Genomic DNA, 17058 nt, shown 5'->3' on the forward strand with positions numbered 1-17058 from the left:
ACCAAGAGGCACCGCGGGGAATGCCCGGTGCATCGCTCATGAATGGTCTCACATCTGCAGGTTTTGACATAAGTTTAGAATTAAATTCGCCTCAGCGACGCCAATGAAGCTGGGGCAGAGGTTGTTCATCACGGCGACCTTCCGCGGACTTTGGCCGTCATCGACAGATCAGTAGACGACAATGCCGCAGGACAAAAATGGCGTCGAACTTGACTTGCACATTGTTGAGCGCGGCTTGATTCAGTACTGGAAATGATTAATTGATAAATTACATTTTCACCTTGCGTTTTGATCAGCTTGACAGCGGCAATACGCGTATCTGGTGTAGCCACGACCAGGACACGCCGTGATGCCTGGCGTAGATCTTTGCCTAATCTGGCATCAATTGTGATTACGTCACGCTTGGAGAAAGCAAAGCCCCGACAAAAGAGAGACAGCCCAAACTGCTCCAGCACAATGACAGTTATGATAGAGCAAAAAGTAACAGAAGAGAAGGGTCTGGCCGGGGATTGAACCCGGGACCTCTCGCAAGCTAAGCTATAGGGTTTTCCCTAAGCGAGAATCATACCACTAGACCACCAGACCGACTTAGAACAACAGATGCACTGATGCTGTGGTTGGTGCGGGAGCCGCAGTTGGGTCTTTTATACAGGCGCGGGACAGAAAGGACGTGGGCGCCTGAGTGATTCAGTGAGCAGGGTGACGGGTATGCTTGCAGAAAAAGGACAAGAAATCTACCGTGAAAAGCAAGCGACTTAGACAGGCCCCAGTGGAATAATTGATCCTGGATTCTTCGTTACATGTAGCTGACGTACCTGTCCCAATCAATGCATGATCCAGGCAGGGAAAATGACGGGCATTTATATGGTTCAGTCGACATATTCAAATTGAGTTGCGAGCGTTAGCCGCGTCTTAGCCGTCTGTGGCATGAGACACCGCGGGATATAACAGATAACGATTCGTGATAACCTTGAAGCCCGAAGCGAGAAATCCATAGTTGTTATTAAAAAAGACTATGTATATAATGAACATGAATAGTAAATTATTTTATTTAGCCTTAGGAGACCTATACGGAGTATTTCAAGCTGGTAAGCAGCTTTTCCTAATAGCCCAGGTTGAATTGCAATCGTTCTCATGGTAAATCAAGCAGGCACACTACTATATCATGACTAAATAAAATGCATTTCACTCAACTTTGGCTTGCCATCGAACGTTTACCATATGATATCAAGCTCTGTATATCTATGAGCCGGTACTTTCATTGATTTTCTTAATTTACCTCGTGTAAAGTGGTAATGTCCTGAATTTACAACCTTACTTACTGTCCGAGATTTAGGTCCAGGGTATGCCACTTGATGTGACCGCTACGGTGGGTCGCAAAGGAGAAGGCACGCTCTTTTTTGTCTTCGAATTAAGAGAGGCTCTTAATCCAAATTTATAATGAATAGACTAAAGGCACAAATTTTGCCATACTACCTGAGAAGACTTTGACTATGCCGAATCGTACCATTTGCTAGCAAGTCGCTATGTCCGATGCTAGTGAAGCTGGAATGAAGGAGAGGAATTCAAAACGCGTCGCTTTCCAAGCTCTTGATTGGTGGAAGCACGAGATCGACAGTCACTAGTCATGCCTGAACCTTGCCTCTCCTCGGTTAGCTCATGTAAACATAGCCAAGACGCAGAAACAAGAAGATGCACAAGCTCACAGTCGCAAATTGAGCCAAGCAAATGAAGGATGAAACAGTAATGAGATTCAAGCTAATCTAAACTATATCACAGTCTCTAATAGTAGATTATCATGTGTATTAGGTTGGTCCCTCTATAGACCCGTCGCTATCGCAATGCGCAATCGCGTCAAGACATCGCGTCTCAGACCCCATCGTCTAGATCTACTGGCCACCCGAAGTAGTGGTGGTAGCAGCCTCAGATGTTGAGGACTCCGACTCGGTTCGCACCACTGTGGACAGGGTCGTGGGCTGACTGGTGGTCTCATCAGCAGACGTTGATGTGGCATCAGCTTCTGAAGTGCTCGAGGCAGAGGTAGTCTCAGCTGCAGAAGAGGTTTCGGCAGCAGAGGAGGAAGTCTCAGCTGCGGAGGAAGAGGTCTCAGCAGCAGAGCTAGAGGTTTCGGCGGCAGAAGAAGAAGAAGTCTCAGCGGCAGAACTAGAGGTCTCAGCAGCAGAAGAAGAAGAAGTCTCAGCGGCAGAACTAGAGGTCTCAGCAGCAGAGCTAGAGGTTTCGGCGGCAGAAGAAGAGTTTTCAGCAGCAGCTGAAGATGAGGTCTCAGCAGCAGAGCTGGAGGTTTCGGCGGCGGAGGAAGAGGTCTCAGCGGCAGAGCTGGAGGTTTCGGCAGCAGCTGAAGAAGTCTCGGCGGCAGAACTAGAGGTTTCAGCAGCAGCTGAAGATGAGGTCTCAGCGGCAGAAGAAGAAGTTTCAGCTGCGGAGGAAGAGGTCTCAGCAGCAGAGCTAGAGGTTTCGGCGGCAGAAGAAGAAGTCTCAGCAGCAGAACTGGAGGTCTCAGCAGCAGAGCTGGAGGTTTCGGCGGCGGAGGAAGAGGTCTCAGCGGCAGAAGAAGAAGGAGAAGAGGTCTCGGCAGCAGCTGAAGAAGTCTCGGCGGCAGAGCTAGATGTTTCAGCAGCAGCGGAAGAAGAAGTCTCGGCGGCAGAGCTGGAGGTCTCATCAGCCGAAGTGGAGGCGGCGGCAGAGCTGCTAGACTCGACAGCGGAAGAAGATGTCTCATCAGCTGATGTACTATCGGTTCGGACAGCAGTCGACAGTGTAGTAGCTTGAGAAGTAGTAGTCTCATCGTCGGCAGAGGTGCTAGAAGCAGCTTGGCTTGAGGACTCCTCAGTAGAGGATGAGGTGGAGGCAGCAACAGAGGTAGACTCATCAGCAGAAGTAGACGTCTCAGCATCGGATGAGGTAGAGGCGGCAGCGGAGCTAGTCGTCTCATCAGCAGCAGCAGAACTGGTGCTGGCGGGCTGGCTGGAAGACTCGTCGACAGAGGATGAGGTAGTGACAGCAGCGGAGGTAGACTCGGCTTCAGAGGTGGTGGCAGAAGCAGAGGTGGACTCCTCAACAGAAGTGCTAGACTCAGCAACAGACGTGCTAGAGGCGGCCTCGCTGGTAGACTCATCGGCAGCAGAAGAAGAGGTAGAAGCGGCAGCAGAGGTAGTCTCTTCATCTGCAACAGAAGTGGATGAAGCGGCCTGGCTGGTGGATTCATCAACAAATGAAGAAGTTGTGGCAGCAGCTTGGCTCGTAGTCTCATCATCAGCAGCGGCAGTAGAAGAGGCAGCCTGGCTGGAGGTAGTCTCCTCATCAGCGACTGATGTGGAGGAAGCCGCTTGGTTAGTGCTCTCATCAGCAGAGCTGGTGGAGGCAACCTGAGTAGAAGACTCCTCATCAGCAGCAGAAGAAGAAGTGGTAGCATCGGCAGTGGATGAAGCAGCCTGGCTCGTAGACTCCTCATCAACAGAGGTGCTGCTAGCAGCCTGGCTAGTGGTCTCATCAGCGACGGAGGTAGATGTCTCCTCATCAGCGACCGACGTATAAGAAGCGGCCTGGGTAGATGACTCCTCATCAGCGGCAGAAGAAGTGGTAGAGATTCCAGCAGGGGCACCAGTGAGATCTTCAGAGGTAGCTGTGGATGACTCCTCATCGGCGGTGCTGGTAGTACGGGTCAGGGTGACAAGAGTAGTAGCGCTAGAGGTCTCGTCATCAGCAACTGAGGTGGAAGTACCAGCGTCAGCTGAAGTGGTCTCTTCGTCAGCCTCAGAAGTGGTGGTGCCTGCAGCAGCCGAAGTGCTAGTTTCCTCATCGACATCAGTGGTAGAAGCACCGGCAGCGGAAGTAGTGGTCTCGTCGTCAGCAGCAGAAGTGGTAGTCTCATCAACCTCATCAGAAGTGCTAGCAGCGGCAGCAGAAGTAGAGGTCTCCTCATCGACGTCAGTAGTGGAAGCAGCAGCGGAGGTGCTAGTCTCCTCATCAGCCTCAGAGGTGGTAGTACCAGCTCCAGCAGCGGAAGTAGATGTCTCTTCATCAGCATCAGAAGTGGTAGCATCGGCAGCGGAGGTTGAAGTTTCCTCATCAGCGTCCGAAGTGGTGGTACCGACAGCAGCAGCTGAAGTGCTGGTCTCCTCATCGGCATCAGAAGTAGTGGTTTCTTCGACAGCAGAAGAGGTGGTAGTCTCCTTATCAGCAACAGAGGTGGTAGTCTCCTCATCAGCAGCAGAGGTGGTACTGTCTTCGCCAGCAGCAGAGGTGGTAGTGTCTTCGTCGACATTAGTAGTAGTAGCATCAGCAACAGAGGTAGTGGTCTCCTCGTCAGCAACAGATGTGGTGGTCTCATCCGCCTCGCCAGTGGTAGAGGCGGCGGCAGCGGTAGTGGTAGACTCATCAACTTCTTCTGAGGTAGTGACATCGGCAGAAGTGGATGTCTCCTCGTCGACATCAGTAGTAGTAGCACCACCAGCGGCAGAGGTAGTGGTCTCCTCATCAGCAGCAGAGGTGGTAGTCTCTTCGTCAGCAGCGGAGGTGGTAGTCTCCTCATCAGCAGCAGAGGTGGTAGTCTCTTCGTCAGCAGCGGAGGTGGTAGTCTCCTCATCAGCAGCAGAGGTGGTAGTCTCTTCGTCAGCAGCAGAGGTGGTAGTCTCCTCATCAGCAGCAGAGGTGGTAGTCTCTTCGTCAGCAGCGGAGGTGGTAGTCTCCTCATCAGCAGCGGAGGTGGTAGTCTCCTCATCAGCAGCAGAGGTGGTAGTCTCTTCGTCAGCAGCGGAGGTGGTAGTCTCCTCATCAGCAGCAGAGGTGGTAGTCTCCTCATCAGCAGCAGAGGTGGTAGTCTCTTCGTCAGCAGCGGAGGTGGTAGTCTCCTCATCAGCAGCAGAGGTGGTAGTCTCTTCGTCAGTAGCGGAGGTTGTAGTCTCTTCGTCAGCAGCAGAGGTAGTGCTCTCCTCATCGGCCTCAGTGGTAGTAGTACCGGCAGCCGCAGAAGAGGTAGTGGTCTCATCATCAACAGCGGCAGAGGAAGAAGACTGATCAGCAGAAGCAGAGGATACGATAGTGGTAGTCTCGTCATCAGCCTCGCTAGTGGAGCTTGCAGCAGCACTGCTAGTAGCCTCAGAGGAGGTCGGGTCAGCAGATGTGCTGCCACCGACTTCGGAGCTGGTAGACTCGTTGTCAGACTCATCAGAAGTCACAGCAGTGCTTGAAGAAGCTGCAGCACTGGAGGACTCGCTGGCAAGAGTACTAGTAGTAGACTCGTCATCATCGGAAGTGGAGGTTGTGACACCGCCAGCAGGGGCACCAGTGGCCTGGCTGGATGCAGCACTGGATGAGGCAGCAGCAGAAGAAGATGAGACAGCAGCGGAGGACGAGGTGGAAGCAGCAGCAGAGGTAGAAGCAGAAGAGCTGGTAGAAGCTGCAGCTGAGCTTGTGCTGGTTGAAGCCTTGCTTGTAGAAGCGGCAGCACTGGTGGAGGTAGAAGCCTTGCTAGTGGAAGCAGGGGCACTAGTAGAAGTAGAAGCCTTGGAGCTGGTACTGAAGGAGGATGAGCTCGACGAAGCCTTGGAGGTTGTTGTCGCAGCCTTGGAAGTTGTCGTAGGCTTGGAGGTTGTAGCGGGCTTTGAAGTCGTGGTGGGAGGCTTCGAGGTAGTGGCAGGCTTCGAGGTAGTGGCAGGCTTCGAGGTAGTGGCAGGCTTCGAGGTAGTGGCAGGCTTGGAAGTGGTAGCGGGCTTGGAAGTGGTAGCGGGCTTGGAAGTGGTAGCGGGCTTCGAGGTTGTAGCAGGCTTAGAAGTGGTAGCGGGCTTGGAAGTGGTAGCGGGCTTCGAGGTTGTAGCAGGCTTAGAAGTGGTAGCGGGCTTGGAAGTGGTAGTGGGCTTGGAAGTGGTAGCGGGCTTGGAAGTGGTAGCGGGCTTCGAGGTTGTAGCAGGCTTAGAAGTGGTAGCGGGCTTGGAAGTGGTAGCGGGCTTCGAGGTTGTAGCAGGCTTAGAAGTGGTAGCGGGCTTGGAAGTGGTAGTGGGCTTGGAAGTGGTAGCGGGCTTGGAAGTGGTAGCGGGCTTCGAGGTTGTAGCAGGCTTAGAAGTGGTAGCGGGCTTGGAAGTGGTAGTGGGCTTGGAAGTGGTAGCGGGCTTCGAAGTTGTAGCAGGCTTAGACGTGGTCGTTGGCTTCTTGGATGTGGTGGCAGGCTTAGACGTAGTGGCAGGCTTCGAAGTAGTAGTGGGCTTCTTGGAAGTGGTAACAGGCTTGGAGGTAGTTGTAGGCTTCTTAGATGTAGTAGCAGGCTTAGACGTGGTAGTGGGCTTCTTAGATGTAGTAGCAGGCTTGGAAGTGGTGGTGGGCTTCTTGGAGGTAGTAGCGGGCTTCGAAGTGGTAGGCTTGGCAGACGATGTAGTCTTCCTCTTGAGAAGGCGTCTCAGAGGATTGCCCAAGCGACCGGAACACGTGCACTCACTATCTAATATTAGCTACATCTCAAAGCTGACTCAACTGAATACTAACGGTGCACAAGATACAAAGGTTTTACCCTTCTCAATGCACTGTAGAAATCGTTAGCCCATACTGATACCAGATCAGATACCCCATTGTACTCACATGAGCTTCGCAGGCTCGGTCGCCGCCGGAGTACTCGCAGGTAGTAACACCAGATCCATCTGCAGGCACAGCAGCCGCGTTGACAGCAGCAAGGGATATACCCCAGACAACAGCCTTGATGAAATGCATTGCGAAAAAGACAATGTAAAGAATATACTACTTTGATGGGTGTAGTAGACTGAGATTGTTGATGAGATTAAATCCATTTCTGGTCTGATTTATGAGGGTTTTTTATAATAACTGTTGCTTTCCATCTTGGCCGATATCTTCAAGTTCGCCTGTTTCCTAATCCGTCTGGGTCGAAAGTTTGTTTAGTCGAGATATTCAGTATAAACTCAATGTGCTATTCCAGCCTCATTCTAGCCACAAGAAGACCCTTCCAGGGACCAGGGCTAGAAAGGTACTGTTGCGTGAACTCAATTTCTATTTTCAGCTTTCCGCATATGGAATTGTGAGTGATGACTGTACCGGGAGACCGGGACTCTTGGCAGAGGGACTGGAAACGATAGCTAATTGATACTGGTAGTGACATGATATGGAGATAGAAAATCAAGGCAGAGAATTGCTATTCCCGTTGCAATCAATTACCATCTGAACCAATTGTCGAAATAATTCTCCTAGATCGAAATAACCAAGGAAATGGTAAATTGATGTCCTCTCTGCCTCTCTAGTGACTCAAGTCCCCTGTCTGTCTTGAGAGGCACGGTCTAGATCGGAGAGCTGAACCGAGACAGAGGACACCATTCCAATAGCAGCATGCAAAACGGGCCTACCCGCGGCGCCACAGGCCGGGAAAGACGCAGGTCCCTTTACATTCCAGGATGATCCTTTCCATTCTTAACCCAGAACGAGTCTTTGCCCCTTGCAGAGCCACGCGAATCTGGTTTCTTGGCAGAACCAGAGTCGAGAGACCCGGGCTCCCGCTACAGAGACACCTTGGCAACTGTGCGGCTCCTCCTTGTGGCGCTCGGTCTAGATGTTTTTCTGTATTACAAAACCGTTCACTACTTTTTTATTTTCTGTTGACGGAGCAGAAGCTAGGCGATGCCTCTCATCCTTTTGCTGTTTCGCCGAGAGGCTTGAATCTGGGCTTATCTCCGCCAAGCCGACATATCTTGACATCGCCATCATTCCATAACCTCAATCGCGTGCGGTAATAAGTCATTTTCTGTCATTTCCAAAGCATTGGGCTCATCTCCACTGACCTTTTGGCAAAGGCCACGATTCACATGGACCGTCATGGTCAGATGAATTTACTTTCCAACGCTGGATGATCACCGAGACAAGCTTTTTAGTCACTCGTTGATCTGCAAACATCCAGACGCAAATCATGGTCCACTCGAACAGGGTTCCCCGTGTTCCAATGGTATTCTGCAGAGCACTCGGCTGTCACTGCCCATTACAGGAACCAGGGTCGGTATGTCGTGCCTTGTCGCTCTGGTATGTAAAACTCCGGCTAGGCGGCATTCCGACCCTTTTTTCTCACAACCTATTGGCTCACCACGGATCTAGCTACGTATTCGTCCATAGCGCAAGCCATTCACAGAACGTGCTCGTATTAATCCAGAGCCTAGCCCCAAGTAGTCCTGTCACTATCACAGCCAGTTATCACCAAAACAGACAATGTTGGAGTCTCGCTGTCTCGACTCTGTTTATTACCGATAAGACCATCACCAAACAGAGTTGCGCGACTCAGCCAACACCTTTAGCCCCGTAACCTACACATGAACGTGGCAGAGAGTCAATAACGCGCTCGTACGAACTTTTCCACTTCGGGCTATCAAACAATGCACTCTTTCTCACTCAGCTGCGCCATTTCGCTACACTATTCCCCAAAGCCCATGCTTCCGCGTCTCAGACCTTGAGCCATGGCGTGGAAAAAGATGTGATTGCTGGCCTGGAACTAGCTATCGAGCTGCATGCAGCTTTGACAGCTATCGATTAAGCATAACAGTTCCTCAAGCCTCGCCCTTGCATGATGCGACTTTAACATGCGCCTCGTAAGATGGGCGTTCCATTGTTTGACTCGGTAAAACGTTCGCGATGCAGCTTAGAGAAAACCGGACGAGACAGTCCGATATGTTTGCCCGATCCTTTCATTGTTTTTCCTGCAGCCTTATCAAACGCGTAGTCATACAGGCAGAGTCATATTATTGTTGCAAGCACCAGTAGAGATATCAACATTTTGAGTTTCAACAGTGATACGAGCCATCCAATAGCGCATCCCATCACATTATAGTCTTTGACCAGTCCAAACGCAGCGAAATAGGAACGCGCATACCAGAATACCATGTTCAACGGCGAGCAAACCACAACGCTCGCTAAGCGATCCTCGGTGAAGATCATGCATCCGTCGATTTGCATCTTCACCCGAGGGTTCTAGACACTGAGATTTCTGCAGTTTGACTAGATCCGAATATGGCTTGGGAGGAAGATCAGTCATGCCGTGATAGGCTACGCATAGGACAAGTTCAATTTTGAGTTTTCGGACTACCCTATTGCTGTGAGTTTATCCACGAAATACCACAAATACGATGAAGATGAGTGAATGTCCTTGAAATTCCCATTCTTGATGAATATCTGTGATGTGATCTTCGTGTAGCTAGACTAACTACTCTGTGGAATCTGTCGATCTCGCCGTTAGTAAACTCTCGTAAAACTGAGTGAAAGCATGTGATTACCTCTACAAAACGTCTGTCCCATGCCGCAGGATCCGTCGTGCAATATCTGTTTGCTGTAGGGTAAAATCCAACTTGACAGCACCCGACCTCTCTGTTCTGCTTGTTCCAGAGTCTCCACTCCGGCTTAGCGCATCTGAGATGATTTGGGACAATTTCCTTGCTGCAATCCGCGTCTTTGACCATTAGCCTATCAGCGTAACAACATTTACAACACGAGACTGACCTGTTGGACAGCAGATGCTGACTTGCTGCGCCACATGTTCATCCAGTTGTGTCCCGTCTGGGCAGCACCAAATAGCTAGCCTGGAAGAATGTGTTCCCTTGGGGCAGTATCCGCCACTAGTTGTAGGATTAAACAGAGGATACAGAACGAAGCCGCTTCTTGCGCCGCACTTTTTCGGCTTGCTCGTCGCAACCGTGATTTTAACTTTATCACTCTTCACATCTTTAGTTGAGATGAATACAATGATGTATGTCTGTTTAGTGTTTTTCTGATTACATGGAAGATCAATGGTGCGTCCAGAAGAGGAATCGGTGGCCATGTCGGTCCACGATTTGGCGTCGGACTTTCGGTAAGCAAGCTTCTGGTTATCATTCGCCGATGAGTAAATCTTCGCCGTCCGCCCCGGGTCAATAGTAATTTTGAAGACTGAAATAGTGAACGGCGTGCTTGTGAGCGTTGCGGTACCGGTAGTGCCCGCTTTGTCAAACTTGATTGACGCAGAAACGGGGTTAATTTTGTCGATCGGAATGAGATCTCCATTGGTGTCTTTGATCTGCTGTAGTGCGAAATCTTTTGCGAAAGTGAAGAACTCATCAGCAAACCCAGATAGGTCTGATAGACGAGCTCGTTCTTGAAGGCCGGTTGATCCCCCAGGCGTCGCAAGGACAAACTTGTTTATAGCATCCTCATCCATTTTCCTTTGCGCTTGGAAAAAGATGCTAGTTGCGTAAGCTTCTTTACCGATATGTGCATAGATTGGCAAATTGGGCTTATACGCAACGCCGCTATGCTTTTTATCAGGCCATTCAGCGTTGGAGTCAGGAAAGACGAGGTTACTGAAATAATTCGCAGAGCCGTCACGAACCCACTGCGGGTCAACAGAATTCCCAAGTTTTCCAAGATCCTGTATGCAATGGTATATTTCATGCGCAAGAGCCTGTAGCACCCGAGGTTTGTTCGTCGTTGCTTCGGTGGTCCATCTGTTGAACAGCTTGATTTGACATGGTGGCTTCCTGAGATTGGGATAGACGGTCTCGGCTGTAAAATCTTCATCACTTTCTGTCGTCAGGATGATGATAATGCTCGATGGAAGTTTTGCAAATTTGCGATAGACTTCCGTGCTTTTCTCGAGAGATTCTTTGAGGATTGGGTTTACGGCTGTTTTGGTCTTGCTGGGTAGACGGCTCCATTGCTGCGTATACGTCACGGTGACTTCCGTATTGGCCTCTTCAAATTTCTTTGGATAGCCTGCAAGAGTGCGACATTTATCTTTGAGGGTGAATTCTTTGCCCGGGGTAATGTTGGGCCAGGGACTGGAACAACCCTTCCACTGGGCTTGTGCAAGAGATGCAAAGAGAGCGAAGAGCAGGAGCTGCAGCTTCATCATAGTGAAAGTTCCAAGACAGTTTGTTTTCAAATTTTGGTGGTTTCGATCTACTTGGCCTTCGAGGCATATATGTAACGTCTGTAAATGCTCCATATGAGATTGGAGCCGCTTCATTGCGGAGGTGTGACATTCTCATGCACTCTAGAAGCGCCGCGCATTAAACTCATGTAGAAGGGACCAATGATGACTTGGGTATTCTCAGCCGCATAAATAGTCTGTGGTCCAGGCTTCTGGGGCTGAAATTGCTTTCCCGCGATGGCGTTGCTCTTTGATCACGCCTTGCCCACCTCTCAAGCCAAATGGCCATGGTCGCAACACTGCAGCTCCAGAAGATTAGCCTCACAAGGCTGAATTAGATTCTTGCGGCCTCTTTCGGCAAACAGTTTATGCTATCGTGTTAATGAACTTTTCGCAAATGGTTTCCCTGACTCACTCCATTGATTAGACCCAGTGAATTCTTGCTGAGTGACGTTCTGCTCTGGACTTCGGATCCGCTCCAGTGGTGCTCGATGACCTGACTGCAACTTGAGTGCTGATGAGCTTTATGTGAGACCAGCATTGCTGCTTTCTGGTAACCTTGACCATCTTGATCATTATTCAAGGCCTAAGCTCAGTTATACAGAGGATGCACAGTATTGATAACACCATTTACAGTACGGGAATATTAATACTTATCCTCTTCTGGTCTAGTATCACGACCTGGGAATGTGCCACTGGCAGTTGCATGCCATTTCGTCAGCCAAGATATTGATGCAGACCCCCTCTCATATCTTTCATCAATTATTCTCCGGAATGTCTTCCCATATGGGAATCAGCAGTCATATCCCAGAGTCAGATATCTTTTTGTGTTGTCCAAATCGTGGGCTCCAAGAAATTAAGTTTAGCTTCTGCCCATCTCCACCGCCCTCAAGACTCCTCTTTTCCCACCGCTCCATCTTTTCTCGTCAAACGCGTGCGTACCTTATCGCAATGCCAGTCGTAAGACGAATACCCGATAACAAAAGACGGTCCCGCACAGGCTGTATACCCTGTCGAAGACGGCGCAGAAAATGTTAGTCAGTCGCGTCTCTCCCGGTGGCTTTGTCTAACATTTGGATACAAGGTGATGAACAAAGACCTCAATGCGGCAGCTGTATCGGGAGGAATGTGACGTGCGAGTTCAAAGAGTGGACCTTTGTGCCAGGGGTACGCTCATCACTGCGGAAAGATGGTAGCGTACAGGGGGATAATGGCGATGACGCTGATTCATCTCTGGTCAGTCCTCCTGTTTTCCACGAGTCAGTCGATCACTAACACTGCCTTCAGCCCATCCAAGATAGTTTGCTATCATTCGTCGAGTCAAGCCCTGCTCCAGCCGAGCCAGTCTTTGAGAGCCCTGTAGCCAGTACTGCTCGAATAGAAAGACTTGAGTCTATTCACAACACGACAACAGATGTTCCTCAACCAATCCCTTTAAATAATAATCATCACCAACACGACGGGAACCAAATCCCCACGCCGTCAAGATGGAACGAAACAGTTCTATCAGAGCAGAACTCCTCAGAGAGACAAACAGCAATGCTTCGGTTTCGCTATCAGATAGTTCCCTGGCTAGACTCGAATGCACCAAGATCAACCTTTGGACCAAAGATCATGACATTAGCGACAGAGAAGTCTACCATAATGGACATCATTATATGGGTTGCTATGCGTCGGAGTAGGAAGAGTTCGAACTCTGCCAGTCATGAAAGCGATAGTCATCTCGTTCAACAGTTCCAGCATCGTTTATCCCTAGAGGATGCTTTCATCGCTGATGTCGGACGATCACTACTTGCTCTCGGTAACTTCTTTTATACTGGCCCATCTGAGTGGGCAAATCTGCACTCTGACTGCGTGGATGTGAGAGAGCGATGCCAGTTCTTTGAGAGTCAGGAGGAACCTCTCAAAACTCTTGACCGCTTTCACTTCAAGACAGGTACCATGGTTTATCTCATCCTTTGCAAGAGACGAGCTGACTTTTGCCAACAGAGCTTGCTGCTTCCATTATTACCACCAAGTCCCCATCACTACAGTCCCTACCACTTATGAACGACACATTCTTAACCTCTGCCCTGACACCGCCGAGCATTTACGACGACTGTCTAACACATCTCGCGGCATGCTGCCACTTAATCCACGACGAAATCATCCCTCTCTTCAACGGGATCGTACCCGCACAATCACCAACTCACGAACCATACTCACTTGTTTGGTCAACATGGTCCAAACTTTGGGCAAGATGCGTCCAATGGTTTCGTGACCGTCCTCCCGATATGGTCCCCTTGCTGGAAAGCCCCGAAGTTGACCACGCAACCTCCACCAACACCCCATTTACAGCAGATGTCTATTCAAGCGCGATCGCGGTCCAAGCAAACCTAGCGATTCATTTTTCAGCCCTTCTGCTGCTCTCATATAAACCACGCTTAGTCAAATTGTCATCGATTCCGCATCGCTTAGCCTCAAGAAGCTGGCATGCTCAAAAACTCGCCAAACTTGCTCTGTGGAATAACTTTTCTGATCAATGGGACCCTGTCGTGGTTGCAACTGTTGTTCGTGTAGCGAGAGATATGACATATCCATCCCAGCAGGAAGCATTACTCTCATGTTTCCAGCGAATTGGGGATGCGACCAAGATCCCTCTACAGACCGAGATTGCGGATCTGCAGCATTTTTGGTCTTCCTCTAGACATAGCAGCGCACCGACAAACACGCACCCCTGACACTTTATGATAGCGGACTGGACAAGATAGGGCCATAAGAGTCGTAATAAATCAATTGTTTTCCGTTACTTTGTTGATTCCAATTCATCCTTCCATGGTATAGACACTTGCGCTCCCCTTCGCACGACTGTCTTCGACGATGCCCAAATTCCTGACCTGACAGCCTTCTCAATGTCGAACTGCTCCGACCGTTGCTCAGCGCCTGCAAGCTCAACTGCATAAGCACCGATGAATGTGTCACCAGCAGCAGTCGTGTCCACAACTTCAACCTTGAGAGCAGGGATGAGACCCTTTGTTCCTGTGTCGTTGGCATAGTATGCTCCTCTACCGCCCAGAGTAATCACAACATTCCTTACGCCTCGAGCAAGGAAACCAGCAGCGGCCTTTTCAACAACTGAGATGTCTTCAAACTCGGACTCGTCCTTGTCTGACAACAAAGCCGCTTCGGTCTCGTTGAGGATCAGATGTGCTAGACCTTGGTAAATCTCTGCTGGGAGTACTTGAGCGGGGGCAGGGTTGAGCAGAACAGGAGTTCCTGTCGTCTTGGCGGCTTTGAACGCCTGGATGACTGTCTCCAGAGGGATCTCAAGCTGCATGATAAGCAATGACGGTGTTGGACCAGGAATCTTAGAGAAGTGGCTCGGTTGCAGAGAATTGTTGGCTCCTGGTGATAAGATGATGCGGTTTTGACCGGTCGGTTCATCAACAATGATCATGGCAATTCCACTCTGTGACTCGGCGCCTCCATCTTTGTTCACAGTGATAGATTCCGTTCCAACATCATACGACTCGAGGCTGTCAAGGAGTACGGACCCATAAGCATCAGCTCCAATGGCACCAATCATGGCAACATCAACGCTTGGGTTCTTCAGATCAGAAGTTCTAGAAAGCTTCGCACAAGCAACAGCTTGGTTGGCACCCTTTCCACCGGGGAAGACATTGAACCGGCTTGAAGTTATTGTCTCACCAGGGAGGGGATGATGAGGGACATATGATACGAGGTCGATGTTCAGTGATCCGAGGACACTGACGACTGGTCTTGGTGACGCCATGGCGTTTATTTGGAGAATATGAATGTTTGTAGATAATTAGAGACGGAGCAGGGATCTTCTAGAAGACGAAAACCTTTATACGGGCAGTGCATGACTGCCGAGTGTTGGCGATGGACTCCACTCGTTCTGGGCACGCTATCCTGAAAATGGGTGTGTTATGCGATGGCGGATAGTCGACCAAGAAGCATGTGAATGGGGTCTAGTGGAATCATGCTTATTATTGTGATATGTTACCAGTTCTCTGGGTCTCTTCTTCGCTAAAATCCCTGTCGTAAGTCCTTACAACGTCTTTAGCAGGGCGCCAACATCGTAGCCCCATTCAGCCTCAAGATCCGTCAACCTCCACAAAGCTCCCCATCCCGTCGTCCTATCAATGCTCTTCAACAGCCTAGCAATCTGTTTCCTCTCGTTAACATGTGAGAAGAGCTTTCCAGCTATATAGAGTGGCTGTATAGAGTTTACAAGACTTCCGGGATGAAGGTTTGCGCAGGATATTCCACAGACTTGTCGTGCATGCCACAGCGCCAAGCACTGAGAGTCTAAGTCATGACGCATTTCCAGCATGAGGATACATGCAGTGTGATAGATCTGATTACTCGAGATAGCTGCCCAGTGGGGGAAAAGCATGGCTGGAAAGATCTGTTTGTCGCCTGCTTCGATCATACTGATTTGCTTCATTGTTGCTGGGCGCTCGTCAAGCCAGTATTGGAGCTCGTTCCAGAGCTGTTGCCATTGTTCTTGAAACGGTCTGTCATCTTGAACATCTGCTCTCCCAAGTTCTAGACTCTGTGTTCTTCGAAATTTTAGATCGCAGACTTTTGTGCAGAGATAAATAGCCCAGTTAGCCTGCATGTCAGGACAGTCTCGGCTCCTTCGATGAAACATGTCTCGTACATAACGCTCAACCTGGTCCGAGGATATCAGCGACTCAGGTGGTGATGGAGCCCATTTTGACAGAGGAAGAACAGCTGTTTCTGTCCCATCTGATATGATCGCTCCGCACAACTCCATCCTGGCATAGCACCAGAAGACAGCCTGCGGTAGGCCACCGGAGAAACCATCAACTCCAAAGAACTCAAATAGCGACGCGCAGCCCTCGACATGACGCTTCCAGTTCTTAGAACCGCCAGACATGAGTTCAAAAACAGCAAGAATACAAGCCGTAACAAGCATATTAGGGTCCTTGGCTTGTAATCCAGGACTCAACAATCTGATACTCTCCTGATACAACTCAAGACTATCACAACCACCTTCCTGCGTTAATCCTCTCCGTTCCATCTGGCGTGATGAAAACGCAAGCATGGCATATAACAGCGCCGGGCTCTTCTGCGCCATAAGCGGAACGTGAATCTGGAAATGCTTATCCTCATCAAACTTGTCCAGGTACGGCGCACATTCTGTAACCCAGTTCTGAAGATAGCATATTAATCTATCATTGGGAACATTGACTGTTACGCTGGAGAGGTTGAGGGATGATGTTGGTGGTGATGATGAGTCTGCTTCGGGTGTGACTGATGCGCTGGGTGATAGGCCAGACAGACCCGCGAAGAGGACTGTGCGGAGCTCTTCCTGCAGTTCGATGAAGCGGGGGTCGAGGGAGAAGTCTTCTGATGGGAAGAAGGCCATTGTAAGGTGATGAGTGGAGTATGGAGAGCTAGGTTGATCGCCTATACAAGGCACGACGTGAGCGACATCAAGGAAGAATGAGATGATGAGTGCAAATACGGTCCCAAAGCGGAACTATAGCCTGTTCCTGCTCACTCTCAATTCATGTGTCAAGTGTGACAGAAACAAGGTAATTTTCCAGAAACCGGTGATCCCCGAAGGATCCATTCCAAGGGTGGCCGCTCACCAATTGGAATTGCAATTGGCCAATCATGAAGTCCTTCAAAGTTTTGATGTTGATGGACTAAGCCGCATTCGGGGGCCGTAGGCGACGCGATTCTCAAATCATGACTCGGTAACGTAACAACCGGAGGAAGCAAGGCTCCATTTTCTAGGTAACTGTGAGCTTCAATTTGGGACTGAATTGCCCCAGAAAGCACAGACTGGCGACAAGGTAAAGTTCCCCGCGCGAGTCTATGACTTTAAATCAGACTGTTCGTATGCTAATAGTGGCGATTGGGCCCGCTCACGTAAACATGCGATTTCACCACGCACGTCGCCGGGCGTTCTACCTGACTTCTGTTGAGGCAGAGTCTTTCGATACAAAAGCTATACTCTGATATTGTGGTTGAAATGTTCTGACATGTGTTATTTAATCACTTGCAAGGTCCTAAGGCATTCGTCAATCTTGGATGATGTCATTGCCATCTTCTCACTCCAGCTGGCTAGTCAGCGTCCGTTTGTTCTGCGACATGGTAGAAACTTTGCAAGAGATTATCTC

The 17058-nt window shown here is 49.9% G+C and overlaps 5 protein-coding genes and 1 non-coding gene across 6 annotated transcripts; 1 reads left to right on the forward strand and 5 right to left on the reverse strand.

Annotated features, from left to right (window-relative positions):
• Window positions 1–494: 494 nt before the first annotated feature.
• On the reverse strand, window positions 495–585 carry FOBCDRAFT_t268. Its single transcript has one exon. It is a non-coding gene; the product is annotated as a tRNA-Pro (tRNA).
• Window positions 586–1889: 1304 nt separating this feature from the next.
• On the reverse strand, window positions 1890–6720 carry FOBCDRAFT_208521 (uncharacterized protein; the record flags this gene model as incomplete). The annotated part of the gene is made up of 3 exons (XM_054707551.1): window positions 1890–6450; window positions 6499–6536; window positions 6592–6720. 3 exons carry the CDS (start codon window positions 6718–6720, stop codon window positions 1890–1892), a joined length of 4728 nt encoding a protein of 1575 aa, XP_054563526.1.
• Window positions 6721–9274: 2554 nt separating this feature from the next.
• On the reverse strand, window positions 9275–10882 carry FOBCDRAFT_245255 (uncharacterized protein; the record flags this gene model as incomplete). Its single annotated transcript, XM_031192687.3, has 2 exons — window positions 9275–9432; window positions 9496–10882. The coding sequence occupies 2 exons, from the start codon at window positions 10880–10882 to the stop codon at window positions 9275–9277; spliced, it is 1545 nt and encodes a 514-aa protein (XP_031031533.3).
• A 935-nt stretch (window positions 10883–11817) lies between these two features.
• On the forward strand, window positions 11818–13676 carry FOBCDRAFT_233661 (uncharacterized protein). The gene is made up of 4 exons (XM_031192688.3): window positions 11818–11933; window positions 11985–12136; window positions 12188–12836; window positions 12890–13676. Exons 1-4 carry the CDS (start codon window positions 11852–11854, stop codon window positions 13618–13620), a joined length of 1614 nt encoding a protein of 537 aa, XP_031031534.2. The 5' UTR covers window positions 11818–11851; the 3' UTR covers window positions 13621–13676.
• FOBCDRAFT_233663 (Ribokinase-like protein) lies at window positions 13677–14699 on the reverse strand. The gene has a single exon (XM_031192689.3). It carries the CDS (start codon window positions 14670–14672, stop codon window positions 13686–13688), a length of 987 nt encoding a protein of 328 aa, XP_031031535.1. The 5' UTR covers window positions 14673–14699; the 3' UTR covers window positions 13677–13685.
• Window positions 14700–14702: 3 nt separating this feature from the next.
• FOBCDRAFT_233664 (fungal-specific transcription factor domain-containing protein) lies at window positions 14703–16428 on the reverse strand. The gene has a single exon (XM_031192690.3). It carries the CDS (start codon window positions 16296–16298, stop codon window positions 14952–14954), a length of 1347 nt encoding a protein of 448 aa, XP_031031536.2. The 5' UTR covers window positions 16299–16428; the 3' UTR covers window positions 14703–14951.
• Between the last annotated feature and the right edge of the window lie 630 nt (window positions 16429–17058).

Source organism: Fusarium oxysporum, chromosome XI (assembly GCF_013085055.1).
Source record: "Fusarium oxysporum Fo47 chromosome XI, complete sequence".
Taxonomy (NCBI): domain Eukaryota; kingdom Fungi; phylum Ascomycota; class Sordariomycetes; order Hypocreales; family Nectriaceae; genus Fusarium; species Fusarium oxysporum.